Source organism: Scyliorhinus canicula, chromosome 21 (genome assembly GCF_902713615.1).
Source record: "Scyliorhinus canicula chromosome 21, sScyCan1.1, whole genome shotgun sequence".
Lineage (NCBI taxonomy): Eukaryota > Metazoa > Chordata > Chondrichthyes > Carcharhiniformes > Scyliorhinidae > Scyliorhinus > Scyliorhinus canicula.
In genome coordinates this window covers 2,303,413-2,331,360 of record NC_052166.1, presented here as the reverse complement: position 1 = coordinate 2,331,360, position 27,948 = coordinate 2,303,413, and the positions used below count along the sequence as shown (strand labels likewise).

At 49.9% G+C, this 27,948-nt stretch overlaps 2 protein-coding genes across 3 annotated transcripts in view; one reads left to right on the top strand and one right to left on the bottom strand.

Annotated features, from left to right (window-relative positions):
* LOC119955940 (RLA class II histocompatibility antigen, DP alpha-1 chain-like) overlaps positions 1 to 209 on the bottom strand; it is a 13,113-nt gene extending 12,904 nt beyond the window's left edge. Inside the window, exon 1 of the mRNA XM_038782601.1 lies at positions 19 to 209. Within this exon, the coding sequence (XP_038638529.1) occupies positions 19 to 85 (67 nt within the window). The 5' untranslated portion in view covers positions 86 to 209. The remainder of the gene's footprint in view (positions 1 to 18) is intronic.
* On the top strand, positions 205 to 27,948 carry LOC119955939 (HLA class II histocompatibility antigen, DR beta 4 chain-like). Of its 2 annotated transcripts, XM_038782599.1 has the most exons (6): positions 205 to 375; positions 1,884 to 2,141; positions 17,852 to 18,133; positions 19,471 to 19,575; positions 26,187 to 26,273; positions 27,359 to 27,948. In XM_038782599.1, exons 1-6 carry the CDS (start codon positions 327 to 329, stop codon positions 27,424 to 27,426), a joined length of 849 nt encoding a protein of 282 aa, XP_038638527.1. In that variant the 5' UTR covers positions 205 to 326; the 3' UTR covers positions 27,427 to 27,948. The 2 variants fall into 2 exon arrangements, with proteins under 2 accessions (XP_038638527.1, XP_038638528.1); XM_038782600.1 differs by lacking the exon at positions 26,187 to 26,273 and having other exon boundaries at positions 27,359 to 27,945.

Sequence of the window (27,948 nt, the reverse complement as noted above, 5' to 3'; positions counted from 1 at the left end):
CCTCCTCCCTTCACTCACCAGATTCGGAGCTCCCTGTCCCCGAAGACAGGAGGAGGAGAAAAAGGAGGAAGAAATCTCGGCTCATCACTCACGCAGGATTTTACCAAGCCCGAGGAGGAAATAAAATCCTGCAATCGGAGCCAAAAAAATAAATAAGCAGGTCGAAACCAAACAAAGAGGAAGCACCGAATGCAGTGGGCGGCGTTTGGTGACGAGCTTTTAAAACTTGTTCAAAGAGAAAGCTCAGGCTCCGTACTCGGTGCACAGGAACTTTCTTGAAGCTTCTGGAACATTCCGGTGCCCCCAGGCCCCCTCACCTGGCCGGGATGGTCAGACTCTTAGTCCTCCTGGTGTCTGGGCTCTTCCAGATTGTGGGTAAGGAGAGATGGAGATAAAGAGAGGGGATAAATAGAGAGTGTGGGGGTTAAATAGAGGGGATAAAGAGGGGGGATAAATAGAGAGTGTGGGGGTTAAATAGAGGGGATAAATAGAGAGTGTGGGGGTTAAATAGAGGGGATAAAGAGGGGGATAAATAGAGGTGATAAATAGAGTGTGGGGGATAAAGAGAGGGGATAAATAGAGAGTGTGGGGGTTAAATAGAGGGGATAAATAGAGAGTGTGGGCGTTAAATAGTGGGGTTAAATAGTGGGGATAAATAGAGGGGATTAATAAAGAGTGGGGGTTAAAACGAGGGGATAAAGAGAGGGGCTAAATAGAGAGTAAGGAGGAAAGGGAGGGGACAAAGCGGGGGTAAATAGTGGGGTAAATAGAAAGGGAGTCAGGAGGGGGTAAATAGATGGGTAAATAAAGAATAAGGGGGTAAAGGGAGGGGACAAAGCAGGGGTAAATAGTGGGGTAAATAGAAAGGGAGTCAGGAGGGGGTAAATAGATGGGTAAATAAAGAATAAGGGGGTAAAGGGAGGGGACAAAGCGGGGGTAAATAGTGGGGTAAATAGAAAGGGAGTCAGGAGGGGGTAAATAGATGGGTAAATAAAGAATAAGGGGGTAAAGGGAGGGGACAAAGCGGGGTAAATAGTGGGGCTAAATAGAGAGCAAGGGGGTAAAGCAAGGGGGTAAAGAGAAAGGGGCAAAGAGAGGGGGTAAATAGAGGAGATGAAGAAAGGGGGTAAAGAGAGGTAGAGAGAATAAGGGGGTAAAGAGATGGTGTAAAGTGGGGAGGTAAATGGAGGGGATAAAGAGAGAGTAGGGGGTTAAGGAGGGTGTAAAGAGAGAATAAGTGGATAAAGGGAGTGGTCAGTGAGGGAAGAGAATTGAAACAAGAGGAATAGAGAGACAGCAAAGTGGGGGTAGAGAGGCGGTTTGAAAAAGGGGTTAAAGGAAGGGTAAGAGAGAGTAAGGGGTAAACAGGTGTAAAGAGAGGATGAGGGTTAAAGGTAAAGAGAGGGGCTAAAGAGGGGAAAGCTGAGGGGGGAGATGGCAAAGTGAAGAGGAAGAGAGGGTGTAGAGGGAGGAGGTAAAGATGGGGCAAAAGGGGGCAATGTGAAGGCAAGAGGGTAACGAGAGGGGTAAAGACAGGGTAAGGAAATGGGGCGAGGATAAGGAGGAGATATTGAGGGGGAAATGGAGGGGAGGATGTTGGCAATGGGCGGAGGTAGGTTAGGGGCGGATACGGGGAAGGAGAGGGGAGGGCGGGGGGGGGCGGTGCTGAGGTTGGAGAAGGGATGGGATAAGGAGGGAGACATGAAGAGGGCGAAGGGAAGAGATTGGGGATGGAGGAGGTAAGTAGAGGAGGGGGTTCCGTGGATGGAGGAAGTGCGGGGGAGTGAGGAGGCCTATCCAGAGGGTCAATGTGCTGTGGTTCGATTTAGTTCGGCCAGTTGTTATCCGGGACTGACCAGTGTCTTGTTTCCTCCTCCATCCAGACACACACATGACGCAGTTTCTGTTCGCCTACGATAGTTCCCAAACCCCAGCCACCAACCTCAGCTTCGCTTATGATGGAATGGAGGTTATCCGGTTCAACTACACCACCAATCAATTCATGGCCACTCAGCCAATAACAGAACCATTGGCCCAGCATCTAAATGATGATGAGAGGCTGGTCAAACGGTATGTCAGTTACGGATCCTTCGCTGCCCTTGTGGGGGACGCAATCTTACTGGTCGCTCGTCGTCTGATTGGTAAGTTATGCCATTGTGAAACACTCACACTATCACACACTCACACTATCACACACTCACACTATCACACACACACACTATCACACACTCACACTATCACACACTCACACTATCACACACACACACTATCACACACACACACTATCACACACACACACTATCACACACTCACACTATCACACACACACTGACACACAATCACACACACAGTCACGCACTGTCACGCACACTATCACACACTCACTGACACACAATCACACACACAGTCACGCACTGTCACGCACACTATCACACACTCACTGACACACAATCACACACACAGTGACACACAGTCACACACACAGTGACACACAGTCACACACACACTGACACAGGATCACACACTCACACTATCACACACACAGTCACGCACTGTCACGCACACTATCACACATACACACACACACTATCACACACACACTGACACAGGATCACACACTCACACTATCACACACACAGTCACGCATTGTCACGCACACTATCACACACACACACAATATCACACACACACTGACACAGGATCACACACACACACACACTCACACTATCACACACACACTGACACACACACAGTGACACACAATCACACACGCAGTCACGCACTGTCACACACACTGTGACACACACAGTGACACACGATCACACACGCACTCACACACTGTCACACACTCTATCACACACACACCGACACACGATCACACACACACTATCACACACACACACTGACACATGATCACACACACACTCACACACTGTCACGCACACTATCACACACACTATCACACACACGATCACACACACACTATCACACACACACTATCACACACACACACTATCACACACATGATCACACACACACTATCACACACACACACTGACACATGATCACACACACACTCACAAACTGTCACGTACACTATCACACACACTGACACAGGATCACACACGCACTCACACACTGTCACGCACACTATCACACACACACCGACGCACGATTACACACACTATGACACACACACACACTACCACACACACAGATACACTGTCACACACACTATGACATACACACACACTACCACACACACACACTATCACACTCACACAATACCACACGCACTCTACCACACACTATCACCCACAGACACACTATCACAGACACACATATACATTCACCACTATCATACACTCACACAATATCACCCTCACACACACACTATCCCACACACATTCACACACACACTATCACACACACATTCATACTCATACACTCACACTGACACACACACACATACACACTCACCACTCACACATTCATACAATATCACACTCACACACACACTATCACACACTCACACAGAATCACTCACACAATCACTCAAACAATCACACCCATACCAACATACACACTGACACACATGCTCACATACACAATATCACACACTATCACACTCACAGACACTCACACAATATCACACTCACACTATCCCACACACACACATACACAATATCACACACTCATACTCACACTCTATAACACGCACACTGACACACTCATACTAACATACACACTTACACTGACATACACGCTCACACACATTATCCCACACACTCACACACACTTACACACACAATCACACATACAATTACTCAATCGCACTCATACCAACACACACACTGACACACACAATATCACACATTCACACCCTGTCACACACACACTCACACAATATCATACTCACAGACACTCATACAATATCACGCTCACACACACTCACGCTATCCCACACACACACACGCACGTGCACACACACTATCACACACACCAAATTAGGGTGAACCTTGACCCTAACCCTAATCCCAAAGTGTATCATGGAGTTCCCCTGACCCACAACTTTTACTAGATTGTGGTATGGGGAGCACACGGCCCACTCTACAGGTGTGGGACAGCAGAAATGGAAAAGTATTTTTTAAAACAAAACAATGTTTATTCTATGAACTCAAGTTAACCTTTTTAAAACATACAGTGAACATCTTAGCAACCAGTAAATCAAATACAACCCCCAAAGAATACAACACTAAGTAACCTGTATGCTGTCCTTTTAACATCCAAAAGACTTAGCAAACCTTCAAACAGGAGCAAATTAGGGGCGAAATTCTCCGACACCCGCAGGGTCGGTGTGACGTCCGCCCCGAGCGGCGAGCCCCCTGCGGCGATTCTCCGGCCCGCGATGGGCCGAAGTCCCGCCGCTGGGAGGCCTCTCCCGCCGCCGTGGTTTGAACCACCTCTGGTGGCAGCTGGATTGGCGGCGCGAGCGGGCCCCCGGGGTCCTGGGGGGGGCGCGGGGAGATCGGACCCCGGGGGGGGTGCCCCCACGGTGGCCAGGCCCGCGATCGGGGCCCACCGATCGGCGGGCGGGCCAGTGCCGTGGGGGCACTTTTCCTTCCGCCGCCGCCACGGCCTCCACCATGGCGGAGGCTGAAGAGAATCCCCCAGTGCGCATGCGCCGGTGGTGACATCAGCAGCAGCTGACGCAGAGGCGCATGCGTGAACCGGCGAAGCGGGCATCAAAGGCCGTTGTGCCAGTTTTGGCGCCAGTCAGCGTGGTGCCAACCGCTCCGGCGCAGGCCTAGCCCATCAATGTGAGGGCTTGGCCCCCAAAGGTGCAGAGAATAGCGTCACTCTGCTACACCGGGACCCCCCGCCCCGCCGGATCGGGGAGAATTCTGCCCAAGATTCTCATCAATACTGAGACCTTTTTAACAAATCTGAGTTCACCCAAATGATCCATAGATAGTCTTTTACTGGCAGAGATCAACAGCAGTGCAGCTCACTTTTAACTTCAGATTCAGCTCACTGAAAAACACAGACACACCCAAACTCTTTCTCAAACTGAAACTAAAAAAGCAGTAGCGCTCAGCTCCACCCACACTCTGACATCACTGCAGCCAGAGCTCAGCTCCACCCACACTCTGACATCACTGCAGCCAGAGCTCAGCTCCACCCACACTCTGACATCACTGCAGCCAGAGCTCAGCTCCACCCACACTCTGACATCACTGCAGCCAGAGCTCAGCTCCACCCACACTCTGACATCACTGCAGCCAGAGCTCAGCTCCACCCACACTCTGACATCACTGCAGCCAGAGCTCAGCTCCACCCACACTCTGACATCACTGCAGCCAGCGCTCAGCTCCACCCACACTCTGACATCACTGCAGCCAGAGCTCAGCTCCACCCACACTCTGACATCACTGCAGCCAGAGCTCAGCTCCACCCACACTCTGACATCACCGCAGCCAGGGCCCAGCTCCACCCACACTCTGACATCACTGCAGCCAGAGCTCAGCCCCACCCACACTGACATCACTGCAGCCAGAGCTCAGCTCCACCCACACTCTGACATCACTGCAGCCAGAGCTCAGCTCCACCCACACTCTGACATCACCGCAGCCAGAGCTCAGCTCCACCCACACTCTGACATCACTGCAGCCAGAGCTCAGCTCCACCCACACTCTGACATCACTGCAGCCAGAGCTCAGCCCCACCCACACTGACATCACTGCAGCCAGAGCTCAGCTCCACCCACACTCTGACATCACTGCAGCCAGAGCTCAGCTCCACCCACACTCTGACATCACTGCAGCCAGAGCTCAGCTCCACCCACACTCTGACATCACTGCAGCCAGAGCTCAGCTCCACCCACACTCTGACATCACTGCAGCCAGAGCTCAGCTCCACCCACACTCTGACATCACTGCAGCCAGAGCTCAGCTCCACCCGCACTCTGACATCACCACAGCCTGAGCTCAGCTCCACCCACACTCTGACATCACTGCAGCCAGAGCTCAGCTCCACCCACACTCTGACATCACTGCAGCCAGAGCTCAGCTCCACCCACACTCTGACATCACTGCAGCCAGAGCTCAGCTCCACCCACACTGACATCACCGCAGCCAGGGCCCAGCTCCACCCACACTCTGACATCACCGCAGCCAGAGCTCAGCTCCACCCACGCTCTGACATCGCAGCCAGAGCTCAGCTCCACCCACACTCTGACATCACTGCAGCCAGAGCTCAGCTCCACCCACACACTGACATCACCGCAGCCAGGGCCCAGCTCCACCCACACTCTGACATCACCGCAGCCAGAGCTCAGCTCCACCCACACTCTGACATCACTGCAGCCACAGCTCAGCTCCACCCACATGCTGACATCACGGCAGCCAGAGCTCAGCTCCACCCACACTCTGACATCACTGCAGCCAGAGCTCAGCTCCACCCACACTCTGACATCACCGCAGCCAGAGCTCAGCTCCACCCACACTCTGACATCACTGCAGCCAGAGCTCAGCTCCACCCACACTCTGACATCACTGCAGCCAGAGCTCAGCTCCACCCACACTCTGACATCACTGCAGCCAGAGCTCAGCTCCACCCACACTCTGACATCACTGCAGCCAGAGCTCAGCTCCACCCACACTCTGACATCGCAGCCAGAGCTCAGCTCCACCCACACTCTGACATCACTGCAGCCAGAGCTCAGCTCCACCCACACTCTGACATCACTGCAGCCAGAGCTCAGCTCCACCCACACTCTGACATCACTGCAGCCAGAGCTCAGCTCCACCCACACTCTGACATCATTGCAGCCAGAGCTCAGCTCCACCCACACTCTGACATCACTGCAGCCAGAGCTCAGCTCCACCCACACTCTGACATCACCACAGCCAGAGCTCAGCTCCACCCACACTCTGACATCACTGCAGCCAGAGCTCAGCTCCACCCACGCTCTGACATCACTGCAGCCAGAGCCCAGCTCCACCCACACTCTGGCATCACTCCAGTAACATGAGCAGCTCAATTTCTTAAAGGTACATTTCTTAAACACCTATTTCTTAAAGGGCACTCTCACATGACACTATCTCACACACACACACACTATATCACACACACACTCACACACACACTATCCTATACACACTCACACACACTATCTCACACACTCACACACACACACTCATACATACACTATCACACACTCATACTCACACACTATAACATGCACACTGACACACTCATACTAACATACACACTCACACTGACATACTAACTCACACTGACATACACACTCACACACACTATCCCACACACTCACTCACACACTATCACACACACTCACTCACACACTATCACACACTCACACACACAATCACTCACACAATCGCACTCATACCAACATACACACTGACACATGCTCACACACACAATATCACACACTATCACACATTATCACACACACTCACACACACATTCACACACACTTTCACACATACACACTATATCACACACACTCTGACATCACTGCAGCCAGGGCCCAGCTCCACCCACACTCTGACATCACCACAGCCAGAGCTCAGCTCCACCCACACTCTGACATCACTGCAGCCAGAGCTCAGCTCCACCCACACTCTGACATCACTGCAGCCAGAGCTCAGCTCCACCCACACTCTGACATCACTGCAGCCAGAGCTCAGCTCCACCCACACTGACATCACCGCAGCCAGGGCCCAGCTCCACCCACACTCTGACATCACCGCAGCCAGAGCTCAGCTCCACCCACGCTCTGACATCGCAGCCAGAGCTCAGCTCCACCCACACTCTGACATCACTGCAGCCAGAGCTCAGCTCCACCCACACACTGACATCACCGCAGCCAGGGCCCAGCTCCACCCACACTCTGACATCACCGCAGCCAGAGCTCAGCTCCACCCACACTCTGACATCACTGCAGCTAGAGCTCAGCTCCACCCACACTCTGACATCACTGCAGCCAGAGCTCAGCTCCACCCACGCTCTGACATCGCAGCCAGAGCTCAGCTCCACCCACACTCTGACATCACTGCAGCCAGAGCTCAGCTCCACCCACACTCTGACATCACTGCAGCCAGAGCTCAGCTCCACCCGCACTCTGACATCACTGCAGCCAGAGCTCAGCTCCACCCACACTCTGACATCACTGCAGCCAGAGCTCAGCTCCACCCACACTCTGACATCACTGCAGCCAGAGCTCAGCCCCACCCACACTGACATCACTGCAGCCAGAGCTCAGCTCCACCCGCACTCTGACATCACTGCAGCCAGAGCTCAGCTCCACCCACACTCTGACATCACGGCAGCCAAAGCTCAGCTCCACCCACACTGTGACATCACTGCAGCCAGAGCTCAGCTCCACCCACACTCTGACATCACCGCAGCCACAGCTCAGCTCCACCCACATGCTGACATCACGGCAGCCAGAGCTCAGCTCCACCCACACTCTGACATCACTGCAGCCAGAGCTCAGCTCCACCCACACTCTGACATCACCGCAGCCAGAGCTCAGCTCCACCCACACTCTGACATCACTGCAGCCAGAGCTCAGCTCCACCCACACTCTGACATCACTGCAGCCAGAGCTCAGCTCCACCCACACTCTGACATCACTGCAGCCAGAGCTCAGCTCCACCCACACTCTGACATCACTGCAGCCAGGGCCCAGCTCCACCCACACTCTGACATCACTGCAGCCAGAGCTCAGCTCCACCCACACTCTGACATCATTGCAGCCAGAGCTCAGCTCCACCCACACTCTGACATCACTGCAGCCAGAGCTCAGCTCCACCCACACTCTGACATCACCACAGCCAGAGCTCAGCTCCACCCACACTCTGACATCACTGCAGCCAGAGCTCAGCTCCACCCACGCTCTGACATCACTGCAGCCAGAGCCCAGCTCCACCCACACTCTGGCATCACTCCAGTAACATGAGCAGCTCAATTTCTTAAAGGTACATTTCTTAAACACCTATTTCTTAAAGGGCACTCTCACATGACACTATCTCACACACACACACACTATATCACACACACACTCACACACACACTATCCTATACACACTCACACACACTATCTCACACACTCACACACACACACTCATACATACACTATCACACACTCATACTCACACACTATAACATGCACACTGACACACTCATACTAACATACACACTCACACTGACATACTAACTCACACTGACATACACACTCACACACACTATCCCACACACTCACTCACACACACTCACTCACACACTCACACACATAATCACTCACACAATCGCACTCATACCAACATACACACTGACACATGCTCACACACACAATATCACACACTATCACACATTATCACACACACACTCACACACACACTCACACACACATTCACACACACATTCACACACACTTTCACACATACACACTATATCACACACACTCATACATACACTGTCACACACTCATATTCACAGACACACATAATATCACACACACACTCACACATCACTATCACACACTCATATTCACACACACACATCACACACACACTCACTCACACACACACACTAACACACACACTCACTCACACACACACATCACACACACTTTCACACATACACACTATATCACACACACTCATACATACACTGTCACACACTCATATTCACAGACACACATAATATCACACACACACTCACACATCACTATCACACACACACATCACACACACACTCACTCACACACACACACTAACACACACACTCACTCACACACACGCATCACACACACACTCACACATCACACACACACACACTTCACACACACACACACACACACACTATCACACACTATCACACACTATCACACACTATCACACACTATCACACACTATCACACTCACTCACACTCACTCACACTCACTCACACTCACTGTCATGAAATGAAAATCGCTTATTGTCACGAGTAGGCTTCAATGAAGTTACTGTGAAAAGCCCCTAGTTGCCACATTCCGATGCCTGTTCATGTACTCACACACTCAAACTCACACACACTCACACTAACACATACACCCACACTAACACACATTTAAATTCATACACACACACTCACACACTAACACACTCACATACATACACACTCACATATACACGCACACACATACTCACACACAAGCACACTCACAACTCACACTCACTCACACACACATTCGTTCACAAAACACACACTCACAATCACACACATACTCGTATACTCAGACATGCAATGACAATCACACACGCACGTACACACACGTAGACACACACTCGGTCACACAGACTCATACACATTCACATAGGTTCACACATATTAACGCACGCTCTGACTCACTCACACTGACACACACACTCTCACACACCCACTCACTATCAGAGAGAGAGGGAGAGAGAGACAGAGAGAGAGACCGATACAGGGAGACAGACAGACAGAGAGGGAGGGACAGAAAGAGAGAGACAGAGAGAGAGAGTCAGAGAGAGACAGACAGAAGGAGAGACACAGAGAGAGCGAGCAAGAGACTCAGAGAAAGAGACAGAAAGACAGAGCGAGAGAGAGACAAAAAAAACAGAGAGAGAAAGAGAGACAGACAGAGAGACAGGAAAAGAGACAAAGAAAAAGACAGAGTGAGAGAGACAGGGAGATCGAGAGAGACGGAGGGAGAGACAGACAGAGACAGAGAGACAGACAGAGAGAGATGGACAGAGAGAGAGAGAGAGACAGACAAAGAAATGGACAGAGAGACAGAAAGAGAGATAGAGAGAAGGAGACAGAGAAAGGGAAAAAAAGTGACAGAGAGAAAAGAGCAAAGTAAAGTGAGGGAGGCAGGGATGAAGGGACAAAGAGAGTGAGAAACAGAGAGAGAGAGACAGACAGAAACAGAAGGGCAGAGAGTAGGCAGATAGGCAAATAGAGAGTGAGACCGAGCAAGAGACCAGGACGGACAGAGAGAGAGACAGGCAGAGAGAGACACAGAGAGGGAGATACAGAGTGATGCGTGATCAATAACTACTGAAACGAGGATGTAGTCCGAATTGAAGGCTTTAATCAACAAGGTGTTTCACCAGCAGCTCGAGTACAGAAAGAGGCCGGCTGCTGGGGAACATGGGTTCTTATAACCCGCCTCACTGGGCGGAGCTACCTTACATTCCGACCAATGAAATGCAAACACTTGGACCAATGAGCAGCGAGCCTTCTCCACCAATGGTAGCTCACACTCCCAGGTACCGTAGTACCTCTAGTCATACTACCACACAGAGAGAGAGACAGAATAAGAGAGAGGAACAGAGAGGGCGAGATGAAGACAGAGAGACAGAGAGAGAGAGACACAGGTGGGGTGAAAAGGCTGAATAGAGACGGAGTGACAGAGGTGGAGAGAAACACAAAAAGAGACACCGAGTACAGAGAGCGAATGAGACAGTAAGACAGATAGAGACAGACAGAAAGAGAGAGAGATACACACGCACACACAAACACATACAGACACAGAGAGACAGAGAGATAGACATAGAGAGACACACAGAGAGAGAGAAAGAGAGAGAGAGACACACACATACACAGAGAGACAGGCACAGAGAGAGGCACAGAGAGAGAGACACAGAGAGAGAGAGACAGAGAGAGAGAGACACACATACACATACACAGAGAGACAGGCACAGAGAGAGGCACACAGAGAGAGACACAGAGAGAGACACAGAGAGAGAGAGACAGAGAGAGAGAGACACACATACACATACACAGAGAGACAGGCACAGAGAGAGGCACACAGAGAGAGACACAGAGAGAGACACAGAGAGAGAGAGAGACAGAGAGAGAGAGACACACATACACATACACAGAGAGACAGGCACAGAGAGAGGCACACAGAGAGGCACACAGAGAGAGACACAGAGAGAGACACAGAGAGAGAGAGAGAGAGACACTTATACACATACAAAGAGAGACAGGCACAGAGAGAGGCACACAGAGAGAGACACAGAGAGAGAGAGAGACAGAGAGAGAGAGACACACATACACATACACAGAGAGACAGGCACAGAGAGAGGCACACAGAGAGAGACACAGAGAGAGAGACACACAGAGAGAGAGAGACAGAGAGAGAGAGACACACATACACATACACAGAGAGACAGGCACAGAGAGAGACACACAGAGAGAGACACAGAGAGAGAGACACAGAGAGAGAGAGAGACAGAGAGAGAGAGACACACATACACATACACAGAGAGACAGGCACAGAGAGAGACACACAGAGAGAGACACAGAGAGAGAGACACAGAGAGAGAGAGAGACAGAGAGAGAGAGACACACATACACATACACAGAGAGACAGACACAGAGAGAGGCACACAGAGAGAGACACAGAGAGAGAGACACACACACACATACACAGAGAGACAGACACAGAGAGAGGCACACAGAGAGAGACACAGAGAGAGACAGAGAGAGAGACACACACACACATACACAGAGAGATGAAGAGAGACAGATAGAGAGGCTTTGGAAGGTAATTCCAGACCTTGGCACCCCCAGGCAGCTGAATGCATAGTCGCAATGCTGATTTCTTTTAATCAAGCTCCTCAATTGTTGGACCGGAAGAACAAAGGGTATCGGGGGATGCTGGAGAGGCCAGAATTGGAGGAACACAGAGATCCCAGAGGGTTGCAGGAGGTTACAGATAGGGCGGTGACAGATAGGGAGGGGTGTAGGGGCTGGAGGGGGTTACAGAGATAGGGAGGGGTGTAGGGGCTGGAGGAGGTTACAGAGATAGGAAGGGTGTAGGGGCTGGAGGAGGTTACAGAGATAGGGAGGGGTGTAGGGGCTGGAGGAGGTTACAGAGATAGGGAGGGTTGTAGGGGCTGGAGGAGGTTACAGAGATAGGGAGGGGGTGTAGGGGCTGGAGGAGGTTACAGAGATAGGGAGGGGGTGTAGGGGCTGGAGGAGGTTACAGAGATAGGGAGGGGGTGTAGGGGCTGGAGGAGGTTACAGAGATAGGGAGGGTGTAGGGGCTGGAGGAGGTTACAGAGATAGGGAGGGGGTGTAGGGGCTGGAGGAGGTTACAGAGATAGGGAGGGTTGTAGGGGCTGGAGGAGGTTACAGAGATAGGGAGGGGTGTAGAGGCTGGAGGAGGTTACAGAGATAGGGAGGGTTGTAGGGGCTGGAGGAGGTTACAGAGATAGGGAGGGGGTGTAGGGGCTGGAGGAGGTTACAGAGATAGGGAGGGTTGTAGGGGCTGGAGGAGGTTACAGAGATAGGGAGGGTTATAGGGGCTGGAGGAGGTTACAGAGATAGGGAGGGGTGTAGGGGCTGGAGGAGGTTACAGAGATAGGGAGGGTTGTCAGGGCTGGAGGAGGTTACAGAGATAGGGAGGGGTGTAGGGGCTGGAAGAGGTTACAGAGATAGGGAGGGTTGTCGGGGCTGGAGGAGGTTACAGAGATAGGGTGGGTTGTAGGGGTTGGCGGAGGTTACGGTGATAGGGAGGGGGTGTAGGGCTGGAGGAGGTTACAGAGATAGGGAGGGGTGTAAGGGCTGGAGGAGGTTACAGAGATAGGGAGGGTTGTCGGGGCTGGAGGAGGTTACAGAGATAGGAAGGGTTGTGGAGGAGGTTACAGAGATAGGGAGGGGTGTAGGGGTTGGCGGAGGTTACAGAGATAGGGAGGGGGTGTAGGGGCTGGAGGAGGTTACAGAGATAGGGAGGGATGTAGGGGCTGGAGAAGGTTACAGAGATAGGGAGTGTTGCAGGGGCTGGAGGAGATTACAGAGAAAGGGAGGGTTTTAGGGTCTGGAGGAGGTTACAGAGATAGGGAGGGGTGTAGGGGCTGGAGGAGGTTACAGAGATAGGGAGGGTTGCAGGGGCTGGAGGAGATTACAGAGATAGGGAGGGTTGTAGGGGCTGGAGTAGATTACAGAGATAGGGAGGGTGTAGGGGCTGGAGGAGGGTTGTAGGGGATGGAGGAGGTGACAGAGATAGGGAGGGTTGTAGGTACTGGAGGAGGTTACATAGATAGGGAGGGTTGTGGGGGCTGGAGGAGGTTACAGAGATAGGGAGGGTTCTGGGGGCTGGAGGAGGTGACAGAGATAGGGAGGGCTGTAGGTGCTGGAGCAGGTTACAGAGAGAGGAAGGGTTGTGGGGCTGGAGGAGGTTTCAGAGATAGGGAGGGTTGTAGGGGCTGGAGGAGGTGACAGAGATAGGGAGGGTTGTAGGGGCTGGAGGAGGTGACAGAGAAAGTGAGGGTTGTAGGGGCTGGAGGAGGTTTCAGAGATAGGGAGAGTTGTGGGGGCTGGAGGAGGTTTCAGAGATAGGGAGGGTTGTAGGGACTGGAGGAGGTTTCAGAGATAGGGAGGGGGTGTAGGGGCTGGAGGCGGTTTCAGAGATAGGGAGGGTTGTAGGGGCTGGAGGAGGTTTCAGAGATAGGGAGGGTTGTAGGGGCTGGAGGAGGTTTCAGAGATAGGGAGTGATGTGTTGGGTAAGCTGGGTCTGTGAGGACTACGTTTACTGCAGCAGTGAGAGAGACAGGCTTCCAACACTTGAAGAAATGCAACTAGATTTTATTGAACTCTTAAGAGGAACAGTACAGCACAGAACAGGCCCTTCTGCCCTCGATGTTGTAACTATCATACATACTTGAACTGTGGGTTGACACTATGCTGAGTTGACTGGAGACCTGAGGCTAACCTGACCAGACTATCTGACTACCACATGGTGGATGTTCTAGTTGCTGCTCACAGGCTCTGACTGTCTCAGAGGCTGTATCCCAAGAGAGCGGGAAAACTAGTGCCCTCTGGCTTTATAGTGGCCGTGTCCTGTCTGGTGATTGGCTGCTGTGTTCTGTGTGTTCATTGGTCAATCACTGCCTGTCTGTGCACCATCATATACCTGTGTGTATATTATGACATCTCCTCCCCTTTTGTTTTATAAAAAATGTGTGTAGGTCAATAAATAGTGAGTGTGCGTGTACAGGAGCCTGGCTATATACAAAGTATGTTAACGTATTTATATGGGAAAGTGTCTAATGCAGATCGAGGGCAGATAACAAATTAGGAAGAAGCAATATGTACAGATGTGTAAACGGATCACAAGATCATGCAGTCTATAAATTCAGTCTCTGTGGCGGGCAACGAATTCTGGTTGACCGAACGAGCATTGGCTCTATTAAGTCGCATCCAACTGTATTTGCCAAAACCCCTTGGAGACGTCCAGCTTCGTGAAAAACTTGGTGTGAGATATTTCGCTGGTGAGCTCTTCTCGTTTAGGTATAGTGTTCCCTCATGATGTTACGGTTCAAATCTTTGGGGTCGATACAAATGCGAAGTTCCCCTGATGGTTTATTGACACAGACCATGGAGCTAACCCAGTCCGTGGGACCTGTGACATTAGAAATGACGCCCTGGTCCTGGAGGTCTTGCAGCTGCTGCTTGAGGTGGTCCTTAGGGGGCGCCGGCACCCGACGCGATGCATGAACCACAGGTGTGGCATTCGGCTTCAGCAGTATCTTGCATTGGTAAGGGAGTGTGCCCATACCTTGAAATGAAATGAAATGAAAATGGCTTATTGTCACGAGTAGACTTCAATGAAGTTACTGTGAAAAGCCCCTAGTCGCCACATTCCAGCGCCTGTTCGGGGAGGCTGGTACGGGAATCGAACCGTGCTGCTGGCCTGCTTGGTCTGCTTTAAAAGCCAGCGATTTAGCCTTGTGAAGACGCTGTGGTATTGCGCTATGATGTCATCTAATTGGGCTTGGAAGTTGACATCTGACGAGGCCGTTGCCTCTGCGGACGACCTGGTGTGAACCCGCTGCACAAGGTTCAGGAGTTTGCCGGCCCGAGCATTGAGCAGGGAAGCTCTGTCAGGCCCGAGCACCGAGCAGGGAAGCTCTGTCAGGCCCGAGCACCGAGCAGGGAAGCTCTGTCAGGCCCGAGCACCGAGCAGGGAAGCTCTGTCAGGCCCGAGCACCGAGCAGGGAAGCTCTGTCAGGCCCGAGCACCGAGCAGGGAAGCTCTGTCAGGCCCGAGCACCGAGCAGGGAAGCTCTGTCAGGCCCGAGCACCGAGCAGGGAAGCTCTGTCAGGCCCGAGCACCGAGCAGGGAAGCTCTGTCAGGCCCGAGCACCGAGCAGGGAAGCTCTGTCAGGCCCGAGCACCGAGCAGGGAAGCTCTGTCAGGCCCGAGCACCGAGCAGGGAAGCTCTGTCAGGCCCGAGCACCGAGCAGGGAAGCTCTGTCAGGCCCGAGCACTGAGCAGGGAAGCTCTGTCAGGCCCGAGCACAGAGCAGGGAAGCTCTGTCAGGCCCGAGCAGGGAAGCTCTGTCAGGCCCGAGCACCGAGCAGGGAAGCTCTGTCAGGCCCGAGCACCGAGCAGGGAAGCTCTGTCAGGCCCGAGCACCGAGCAGGGAAGCTCTGTCAGGCCCGAGCAGGGAAGCTCTGTCAGGCCCGAGCAGGGAAGCTCTGTCAGGCCCGAGCACCGAGCAGGGAAGCTCTGTCAGGCCCGAGCACCGAGCAGGGAAGCTCTGTCAGGCCCGAGCACCGAGCAGGGAAGCTCTGTCAGGCCCGAGCACTGAGCAGGGAAGCTCTGTCAGGCCCGAGCACCGAGCAGGGAAGCTCTGTCAGGCCCGAGCACCGAGCAGGGAAGCTCTGTCAGGCCCGAGCACCGAGCAGGGAAGCTCTGTCAGGCCCGAGCACCGAGCAGGGAAGCTCTGTCAGGCCCGAGCACCGAGCAGGGAAGCTCTGTCAGGCCCGAGCACCGAGCAGGGAAGCTCTGTCAGGCCCGAGCAGGGAAGCTCTGTCAGGCCCGAGCACCGAGCAGGGAAGCTCTGTCAGGCCCGAGCACCGAGCAGGGAAGCTCTGTCAGGCCCGAGCACCGAGCAGGGAAGCTCTGTCAGGCCCGAGCACCGAGCAGGGAAGCTCTGTCAGGCCCGAGCACCGAGCAGGGAAGCTCTGTCAGGCCCGAGCACCGAGCAGGGAAGCTCTGTCAGGCCCGAGCACCGAGCAGGGAAGCTCTGTCAGGCCCGAGCAGGGAAGCTCTGTCAGGCCCGAGCAGGGAAGCTCTGTCAGGCCCGAGCACCGAGCAGGGAAGCTCTGTCAGGCCCGAGCAGGGAAGCTCTGTCAGGCCCGAGCACCGAGCAGGGAAGCTCTGTCAGGCCCGAGCACCGAGCAGGGAAGCTCTGTCAGGCCCGAGCACCGAGCAGGGAAGCTCTGTCAGGCCCGAGCACCGAGCAGGGAAGCTCCGTCAGGCCCGAGCACCGAGCAGGGAAGCTCTGTCAGGCCCGAGCACCGAGCAGGGAAGCTCTGTCAGGCCCGAGCACCGAGCAGGGAAGCTCTGTCAGGCCCGAGCACCGAGCAGGGAAGCTCTGTTGGTTCCTACAATTTCAAATCGCAGCGTTGCTTTTGAAGAACGATGGGATACCACAGGCTGGCATGAGCCACTGGCAGCAATGGCATTGCCATTGTAGTCGAGGAGCTGGCAGGCCGGTGGAAGAATGTGTCCAATCTCACATCTGACATGTGGCAGGCTCCCAACACAGCGGTGCTTCCCTCCATGTCCATCCAACACGGCAAAGGTGCTTCAGGGTGATGTATGAGGATCACCGAGTTTTGCAGCACACAAGGAGACCATTTAGTCCATTTAGTCCGTGCTAGAAAGCTGCTGAGGTCGCGGGAATGTTCGCCAATCCGTATTCAGGAATCTAGCTGATTCTGTCAGAGGGTTTTTCCTGCTCTGTTGCTCTTTCTGGGGAAGGTTAAAATGTTTGCCCTTCACTCTTCTGCAGCCAAGCCGTCCGTCAACATAACCGTGCACCGCTTGCCCAGCGAGAAGCAACTCTTGCTCCTCATCTGCCGCATGGACGGATTTTACCCAAGTGGCTTCAACGCAACCTGGCTGCTCAATGGTGATGAGGTCGAGCAGGAGGTGTTGAGTAGCAGTGTTTTACCGAACATGGATGGGACATTCCAGTCCACTCTGCAGATCACTATTACCCCCAGGAGCGGCGATGCCTACAGCTGCCAAATGGAGCACAGTAGCAGCCCTGACAAACTAACAGCAACTTGGGGTAAGTCCTCTCCCACAATCGATTGAGACGCAAAGAAGCATCACCTGGTCTCTCACTGGCCCAAGTGGGCCAGGAAAATTAGCATCTTTCGATGCTTGCATTGATTTATTGCTCTGTGTAATCTTAGATGTAAATAAATTTACCTGTTCATTTTTTAGCCTGAAAGAGATGATTTACCTGTGATGTTTGCTGTGATTACAGTCAATGTGAGGATTATTTTGGGACTAAAGGAGCATTTTTAATGTATAAGACTTCAGGGCACGAGTATAGACGGATGTTGTGATTCACAAGGTGTTTGAAACTCTATTTAATTAAAATGTCACTCTGCCTCGCCAGAGGCTCTTCAATAGTTTTCAGTGCCTCTGGGGTACAAAGGGAGGGCGGAGACTTCAGCCTATTTCAATTCTGAGACTGGGTTTAGGCGAGGGTAGTTGTAGAGGATCATCCATGAGCTAAGTGAATGTGGGTGGAACAGGTTTGAAGGGCTGAATGGCCTCTTGCTCTGCTCTGATTGGCACTGGGTGAGACAATATTGTGTCTGGTAATGGCCCCACCCTCTACTGAGGTTCAGGAGAGGAGGAGAAGGTCAGAGGGCAACCAGGTCCCAGGGAACATAAACCCTGTTGACTTCAGGGAGCGAGGTAAGGAGATGTTGGAGAATCTATTACAATAGCCAGGATCCATGTTGGTCAGACTTAACACAGGTCAGTCATGCGTGGGATTTTATGCCCCCCCTCCCTCACCATATGGGATATTTTCCAGCGCCATTGGCCTGAGGCGGGATCTTCTGCTCCCGCTGATGTGACTGGCTCTTTACACTGTTCGCTAATCGTGTGGCCAGGGAACGGGATGATCACACTGGAAAATTCAGCCCCCTGCTTTTGTGCAGTTTTGGGCAGGGAGGATGGGGATGGGGGTGTGCAGAAAACGGTAGGGAATTCCTCTGGCGAATCATGTCTGTATCGTGATCTCAAACGGACAAAATGCACTACAGTTGGATCCATCCAGAGCACATCAATGTGTGGTGTCCATGAACAGTTCTTAGCACCAGAGAGCCTTGGCCTGCCTAAACAACTCCCCTTTGCTTGTGAGCTCAGCCGCACACCTGGAGGGGGTGGTGATGGGCAGAGACTCCTGGAGCTGAAACATCACTTGATTGGTTTTCAGCACTTTCTGGAAGCAAGGGACATAGATACCTGCATGAGAATAGCTATACCTGCCTATGCTGTGGTCCGTGATGTGAGGAAGCCTGGGGTGTCAGGGAGGAAAGAAAAAAGGGGCTTGCATCAATCCGGCAGTGTGACATATTTTGACCCTAATTCTATTTTGTTCCCTAGCTCCCAAGGTGAGGAGCTGGCCGGAACACGGATACGTGTCTGGGATAACAATAGGGATAGTCGGAATTATGTTTGCCCTGGCTGGAGGGATCGGCAGGTGGAGAGGTAAGAGTATTGATGCATGTTCTAACCAACCCTTTGCCGACTAAATGGCACTCATCCCGTTCAGTTCAAGTTCTGTTTGCGGGACATGACTGTGGCGTATTGAACAATGCAATGTGCACGTTGTCTGTTTGAGGCCATTATACGCCTGAGGGAAATAAGTGCTGGTCTTGCCAACGGTGCCCACACCCCAAGAAATGCTACAGCCTCTGTGAGAGGATGGCATGACAGATTTCTGTTACTGGCCTTTCTGCGTAGCCTAAAACAGGACATGCAAACAGGAGCATTTAGCCCAATGGTTCAGCAGATACGTCCATCTTTCTCCTCTTGAGGGCTATAAGAATGCAGACTGTGGGGACGATTCTGTACCCGTATCCGCTCGCCGGCAACGAGAACAGCATCACGGAGGCAAAATCTCATGAGAACTGTTTCCCGATATGCCACACTCTCGCCGCCGACGTTGTGGGCGTGAGACTGCATTTTAATAGATTTACATACATTTTAATCTCACTACTGAGCTCCACCTGCCACATGACATCATGTCAGTGAGGTTTACAACAACCTTCTGAAAATGTGAATCACAGATGGTTTAGTGTGTGAGTTTTATAGGGAATTCAAGGACCTGTTGATAGAGCCATTGGTGGGTATATATTGACACTCTTTTGTTTAGGCAGGTGTTATGGGCCAGGGTTTAGAGAACCCCCAACGTTTCTCATGGAGTTCACCTGACCCACAACTTTGAATAGATTGTGGTATGGGGAGCACACGGCCCACTCTACAGGTGTGGTAGAGCTGAAATCGAAAGTAATTTTAAAGCAAAACAATGTTTATTCTATGAACTCAAGTTAACCTTTTTAAAACATACAGTGAACATTTTAGCATCCATCAATTCAAATACACCCCCCAAAGAATACAACATTCCAAGTAATACTTAAACTTTCCCTTCAACATCCATAAGACGACAAAAACCTTTTAACAGAAGCACATCAGGTTTAAATTCACTACTGAGAACAGTTATCACTCTGAATTCACCAAATGATCAAGAGACAGTCTTTAGATTGCAGAGAGATCGAAATTACACCTTCTTTGGCTGGCTTCAGCTCCAACACTAAAAACGAAAGCAAAAAACACAGACAAACCCAAGCTTTTCTCAAAGTGAACCTAAAAGCTGACAGGCAGCCCAGCTCCACCCACACTCTGACACCACTGCAGTAAACACCCATTTCTTAAAGACCCATTTCTTAAAGGTACTCTCACATGACACCTCCCCCCAAGAAAAACAAAATAAACCATCAACTTCAAGATGGTTTCATTTTTCACCTTCTCATTATCCTTTAAGAAATATGGACAGCGAATATACATTTTTTTTCAATAAAACAAAACAATGCAAACATTTAATAACAGTCCATTTTTGTTCTTCTTCCTCCAACTGAAATCCTTCTTGATTGATAGTCTCTTTGAACAAGAAGGTCTCTGCACAATCAATCCATTTCCCTACGCCTCGGCAGTTCTCTTTAAAGTCAGATACTTTAGTTCAATCTGATCACAGAGTCCCTTGTAATTCTCCAACACAGGAGCATTGGTTATCACAGCTTTCAGACAGTCAAATGCTGTTGAAACTCTGCTGTCCACAGAAATTCTCGACGTTTCTTCAGTAAGTCCATCAGTGGAGCAACCACGCTACAAACATTTGGCACAAATGTTCAATCAAATCCATTCATGCCAAGAAATCGCATTATTTCCCTTTGTGTTGAGGGTATTGGAAACTCCTCAATAACTGTTTCACATCCCGTGGGACCATTCGACCCTGTCCGAATGTATGGCCAAGGAAAGTGACTTGGGCTTTTCCAAACTCACCTTTGGCTAGGTTTATCACCAAACCCGCCTCCTGAAGTCGATCGAATAACTCCATCAGATGTTTTAAATGTTCTTTCCATGTCTGGCTGAAAATTACCAGATCGTCGATGTATACCGCAGAATTGGGTAATCCTGAAACGACTGTGTTTGTTAACCGTTGAAATGTGACTGTGGCATTTTTCATGCCAAATGGCATAACTTTGAATTGGTATTTACCATCTGCAATCACAAAACCTGAAAACTCCTTCGCACTTTTGGATAAAGGTACCTGCCGGTAACCTTTAAGTAAATCCAGTTTGGAAATAAAAGCTGAATGTTTCAATGCAATCCTCCAAACGTGGGATAGGATAAGAGTCCGTTCTTGTAACTGCATTAACCTTTCTATAGTCCACACATAACTGTTGGGTGCCGTCTGGTTTAGGTACCATCACAATGGGTGAGCTCCATTGGCTGCAGCCCACTTCAATTATGCCATTTTTAAGCAAACTTTCAATCTCCTTGTTAACCTGTGCCAATTTTAAAAGGTTAAGTCTATATGGATATTATTTGATTGGAACAGCATTTCCCATACCTACATCATGTATAGCCATTTTAGTGCTTCACAACTTAGCTCCACAAACTTGCCCATGTGATATCAATAACTCTTTCAGGTCAGTTTGTGTTTCCTATGGATAAGCTTGACATCAACATTGTCTTTAATGTCTGATGCCACCTTTCTACTGCTCCCTGCGATTCTGGATGGTACGCAGTTGATTTAAATTGTTTTATTCCTAAGCTATCCATAACTTCTTTGAATAACCTTGAGGTAAAATTTGATCCTTGATCCGATTGTATTTCTGTGGGTAGTCCATATCTAGCAAAGAATCCTCCACAATCTTTTTAGCTGTAATATTACGTACTGGAATGGCCTCTGGAAACCTAGCAGACACATCCATTATCGTCAAAAGATATTGATTCCCATGTTTCATTTTAGGAAGCGGTCCTACGCTATCAATTAGGACCCCTGTAAAAGGTTCCTTAAATGCTGGAATGGGTATTAAGGGCGCTAGTTTTATCACTGCACATGTAATTTCACTACATCTTTATGTTGTCCAGGCCAATAAAAATGTTTTTGTATTTTAGCTTGAGTTTTCCTTACTCCTAAATGCCCTCCCACTAGTACCTCATGTGCAACTCGCAACACCTCCTTTCTATACCTTACCGGCAATACTACTTGATGAACTTCTGCCCACTTTTCATCTGTCTAAATATGTAAAAGTCCAATTTCTCATCAAGACATCACTTTTACGGTAATAACACTCTGGTATACAATCATATTCCACTTCCCTGTATGCTTTCTGATACATCCGTTTCATTTCTATATCTTTCTGTTGTAACTCTGCCAATTTTCCTGAACTAAAAAACATCCTCCACCTGTTCTTTTCCAATGATCTGATCAAAAATCGTTTCTGATAATGGCACTTCATCTTTATCTTCACTCTCTGATTTCTCCTCTTGTCTTAACCTGTGACTTTGCGACCTTGTTGCTACACAATCCGGAAAAATCCCAGGATATTCGTCCTTCAACACTTCAGTTGTCTGATTTTCCACTGGCTTATCAACCACAGTAGGCATCATTCCCATCTGCGATCCAGCTATATCATTACCGAAGATAAACTGTATTCCTGGACAAGATAGTTTCTCTACTACTCCTACGACCACTTCACCACTCTTCACTGGACTTTCCAACCTTACCTTATATAATGGAACACTACTCCTCTCACCCTGAATTCCACATATCACAACCTTTTCTGTCAACATTCTTCCCAAACTATATAACTCCTCATCTCGTACCATCAAAGATTGACTAGCTCCCGTATCTCTTAAAATTGTGACTTATTTACCTGCTCCTCCTGATACACATGAGTAAACTTTACCCACACAAATAAATTCTTTAAAAAGATCTGGCACCTTCTTATCAATCAACTCTTGAACAGGCTGTACAATCTTTTGCACCTCCTTCACTTCCCTTGGGCTTTCGTTTACCACTCTAACAAATCCCACTGTCTTATCCTGCTTTACCACATCAGCCTTCCCAGTGCTTTTCTTCAACCCCCAACACTGTGACTTTACATGGCCTAGTTTATTACAGTGAAAAAATTTGAAACTTTTCATTTCTTTTCCACCCTCCTGAATTTATTTTTTAATCTGAGGTACACTCTCTTTATTGTCTCCCATCAGATCACCTTTGCCTTTGCCACTTGAGTATTTCTCATGTCCCCAGTTTCTATCCCTCACAGCCTGAAACTGATGTCAGAAACCAAGCTGTGATTTATGAACTAATTCATAATCATCTGCCATTTCTGCTGCTAACCTCGCAGTTTTAACCCTCTGTTCTTCCATATGAGTTCTCACTACATCAGGAATTGAATTTTTAAACTCCTCCAAAAGTATAATTTCTCTGAGAGCTTCATACGTTTGGTCCAGTTTCAAAGCCCTTATCCAGCTATCAAAATTACTCTGTTTGACCCTTTCAAACTCCATGTATGTTTGACCAAATTCTTTTCTTAAATTTCTAAACCTTTGTCTGTAGGCTTCAGGCACTACTTTATATGGACCCAAGATGATTTTTCCACCTCCTCATACATTCCAGATACCTCCTCCGGTAGTGATGCAAACCCTTCACTAGCTCTACCTCCCAGCTTTGTTTGAATCAGTAATACCCACATGTCCTCTGGCCATTTCATTTGTTTAGCTACCTTCTCAAATGAAATGAAAAAGGCTTCTACCGTCTTCTCATCAAGCATTGGCAATGCTTGGACATATTTAAATAGATCCCCACCAAGCCTTCGACTTTAAAGCTCTTTCTCACTATCCTCATCACTATCATCCAACTGTACGTTTCCCTTCACGTCTGCCAATTTTAACTGACTGTCATGTTTCATGGCCATTTTCCGAAGTTCAAACTCTCTCTCTCTTTCTTTTTCCTCTCTCTCTCTTTCTCTCTCTCTTTCTTTTTCCCTGAACTGTATCTCCCTTTCTCTTTCTTTTTGTTCTGCTCGGGCTATTCTTTCTTTTCTCCTATCTTCTCTCTCTTTTTCTTTTTTCTTCTCTCCCTCTTTTGTATTCAAGCTGCTTTAATTCTTTCTCATGTTCCATTTGTTTAATCTTTAACTGAATTTTTGCCATTTCCAATGAGTCAGACTCTATCTCAGAAAACTTTAAATGCTTAACCATCACGATAATTACCTCATCTTTTTGCACCTTGGCAGGTAATGTTAAATGCAATGTATTTGCCAATTCTAAGTCTGTCTTTAGTCTCTGTCCCTAAGGTACTGTGTGTGACCGTCTCCACCCCCAAAAACTTCAGAGCCTCTGAAAGAGCCATTGCCCACAACACACTCCCAACTTAAACTGGAATCCAACACCTGAAAAGCACCCACAATATGCTCACCCCTCACTGTCTTTAAGTTCACTAAGCCAATCCAATAGATCAACTTTTATCCCCCTCGAGCCCCCAATTTGTTATGGGCCAGGGTTTAGAGAACCCCAAAGTGTATCATGGAGCTCAACTTTTAATAGATTGTGGTATGGGGAGCACACGGCCCACTCTACAGGTGTGGGACAGCAGAAATGGAAAAGTAATTTTTAATGCAAAACAATGTTTATTCTATGAACTCAAGTTAACTTTTTAAAGCATACAGTGAACATCTTAGCAACCATCAATTCAAATACAACTCCCCAAGAATACAACACGCTAAATAATACTGAAACTTTCCTTTAAACATCCAGAAGACAACAAAAATCTTTCAACCGAAGCAGGTTCAACTTCACTACTGAGAACAGTTATAACTCTGAGTTCACCAAATGATCAAGAGATAGTCTTTAGAGAGCAGAGAGATTGAAAATACGCCTTCTTTGACTGGCTTCAGCTCCAACACTAAAAATAAAACCAAAAAATACAGCTACAGCCAAGCTTTTCTCAAAGCAAAACTAAAAGCTGACAGACAGCCCAGCTCCACCCCCGCTCTGACATCACTGAAGTAAACACCCATTTCTTAAAGGCCCATTTCTTAAAGGTACTGTCACATGACACAGGTCTGTTGCTGCTGTGGCTTCAGGTGGCTAATGTTTGCCTGATTTTGAAGACAGGTAAAGATCCAGGGGAATGTGTCTCTTACTGGCCAATTTCTTTTTGAATGCTAATTTGTTGTCTAAGACGCTGGTGAGACAGTTAAAGGGACATCCTTCTGACGATTGTTCGGGAGGGCCAGACTGCGTTTATTATTTTATATAAATCTAGAGCCAATTATAATTTTTCCCAATTAAGGGGCAATTTAGCGTGTTCAATCCACCGACCCTGCATATCTTTGGGTTGTGGGGGGTGAAACCCACGCAGACACGGGGAGAATGTGCAAACTCCACACTGACAGGGCCAGGATTCCAACCCGGGTCCTCAGTGCCGTAGGCAGCAGAGCTAACCACCGTGCTGCGCGCCGTCTAGTTATTAAGGGCTGATGGTAGAGATCCCAATGCTGATGATGGGGACAGAGTGCGAGGGGAAGCCCCCAGTGCTGATGGTGGGAGTGGGGAGGGCGAACGTCCCCTGGTACTGATGGTGGGAGTGGAGAGGGCGAACATCCCCTGGTACTGATGGTGGGAGTGGGTAGGGCGAACATCCCCTGGTACCAATGCGGGTAGCCTCCCGTGTCCCTGGGTGGAGGGGGAAGGGAGTGTCAACCTGCATTCAGAGTGTGTGTTGGTGATTTCTTTCCCAGGGTCCCATGCCCGTGGCTCGGAACCTGGACCGAGCCAGAGTCGGGTCAACACACATTCCGATGCCGGTTCGTCTTACGCAGACTCAGGTAACAGACTGACACCGGCTCTGTCACCCACACGCACATAATTGTTCCTTTATCCATGTGGGTCACTGTCCAGGTCAGCATTCATTACCCATCTCTAACTGCCCCTTGAACAGAGTGTCTCACTGGAGACATTTCAGGGGCAGTTAAGGACATGGCTTGATTGGTCTGGAGTCACATGTAGGTCAGATCAGGTAAGGACGGTAGATTTCCCCCCGTACTGAACCAGATGGTTTTACAGTGATTGATGCTGAAAGGAACCAGGGGCAGGAATGTCCTTTTGGAGACAATGTTCTCACGCCAAAGGTGGACCATCTGATTTGTGCTGGCGCTGGGAGTGGTGCCCAGAGGCCATTCATTCTGCTTTGCCGAGCAGATGTATGCATGGTGGGCACCACAAGGCATTCCGACCCCCCCAGCAGAGACCCCCCACACCAGACCTCCCACCAGACACCTCCACCAGACCCCCCACCAGACCCTCCACAAGACACGCCCCACCAGAGAGCCCCATCAGAGACCTCCACTAGACCCTCCCATCAGACACCCAACAGATCCTCCCACAGGAGACCCCCCACATCAGACAAAGAAACAGGAAACAATTGGTTGCTTGGGCATTCAACAAAGACACAAGGCTTGAACATATTCTATATGCTTGCACAGTCAAATCCAAGTGTCTGAATGTACGGCACCTCAAGCACGTATAAATGAGCCATGTTATGAGTTTGACTGATTATCATAAATTGGCTGTTAGTGCTGCTAATAGGGCACTCAGGATTGTTCAGAAAGTGCGGAACATTTTTCGGGGCAAAAGCATGTCTGCAACATGTCACTCCCCGCCCATCGCCCTTTTCAGTGATTGTCGAAGGTCTGTATCGCCATGTGACTGATTGTGAAAGTACAGCAGCAATATTCTCTAACATCAATGTTCCACAAATATTTGCACACCAATCTCGAGTTGCTCGGGACCAATAATTAATTCAGCCAGGAGCATGTGACAGCGATGTGTGTGTGTTGCTGACAATATAGTTACCTGTAGGTTTACCCGGATTGCAGTCTGGCCTCACCCTCTCTTGCATCTTGCTTCCCAGGGGTGTGCATGCAGGGCGAAGCTGAACAGCTGTACATGGAACAGACTCCCAACCCCACGCCTGCTTAACACCCACCGTCAAACTTGGAAGGTTCACCTGCTATGAATGTCTGGAGACTACGAATCCTCGGCTGAATCTCGCTCCACTTGCCTTGCGGAAGAGCTCGTCCCACGGAACCGGGAGACGGGGTCCAGTCAAGTCGATTTCTTCACAGGCGGGTCGGAGGGTCTGAGTCCGCGATTCCTCCGCTTTGATCATTTATTTAACTCCAGCTGCTGAAAACTCTGTTAACCATGCACACACCGAAAAAAAAAAACCACCTCATGGAAAAATGTGCCACTCTTATTTGATTGACGTACTATCGTTAGCATTTAATGGTTATCTGACCTGGAGATTTGCTGTTACGTTTGGTCATGTTTGTCTGTCTTGCAACATCCTCACACTCGAGTTGGCCAGCCGCTTTCACAACCCAACTTCACCTGGGTTGATGCCTCTTTCTGTCACCTTGCCCTCCATGAGAGATCACCGTAGCTCAAATACCAGAATTCACAGCTCCAGGGTCCCAGGTTCGATTCCCGGCTGGGTCACTG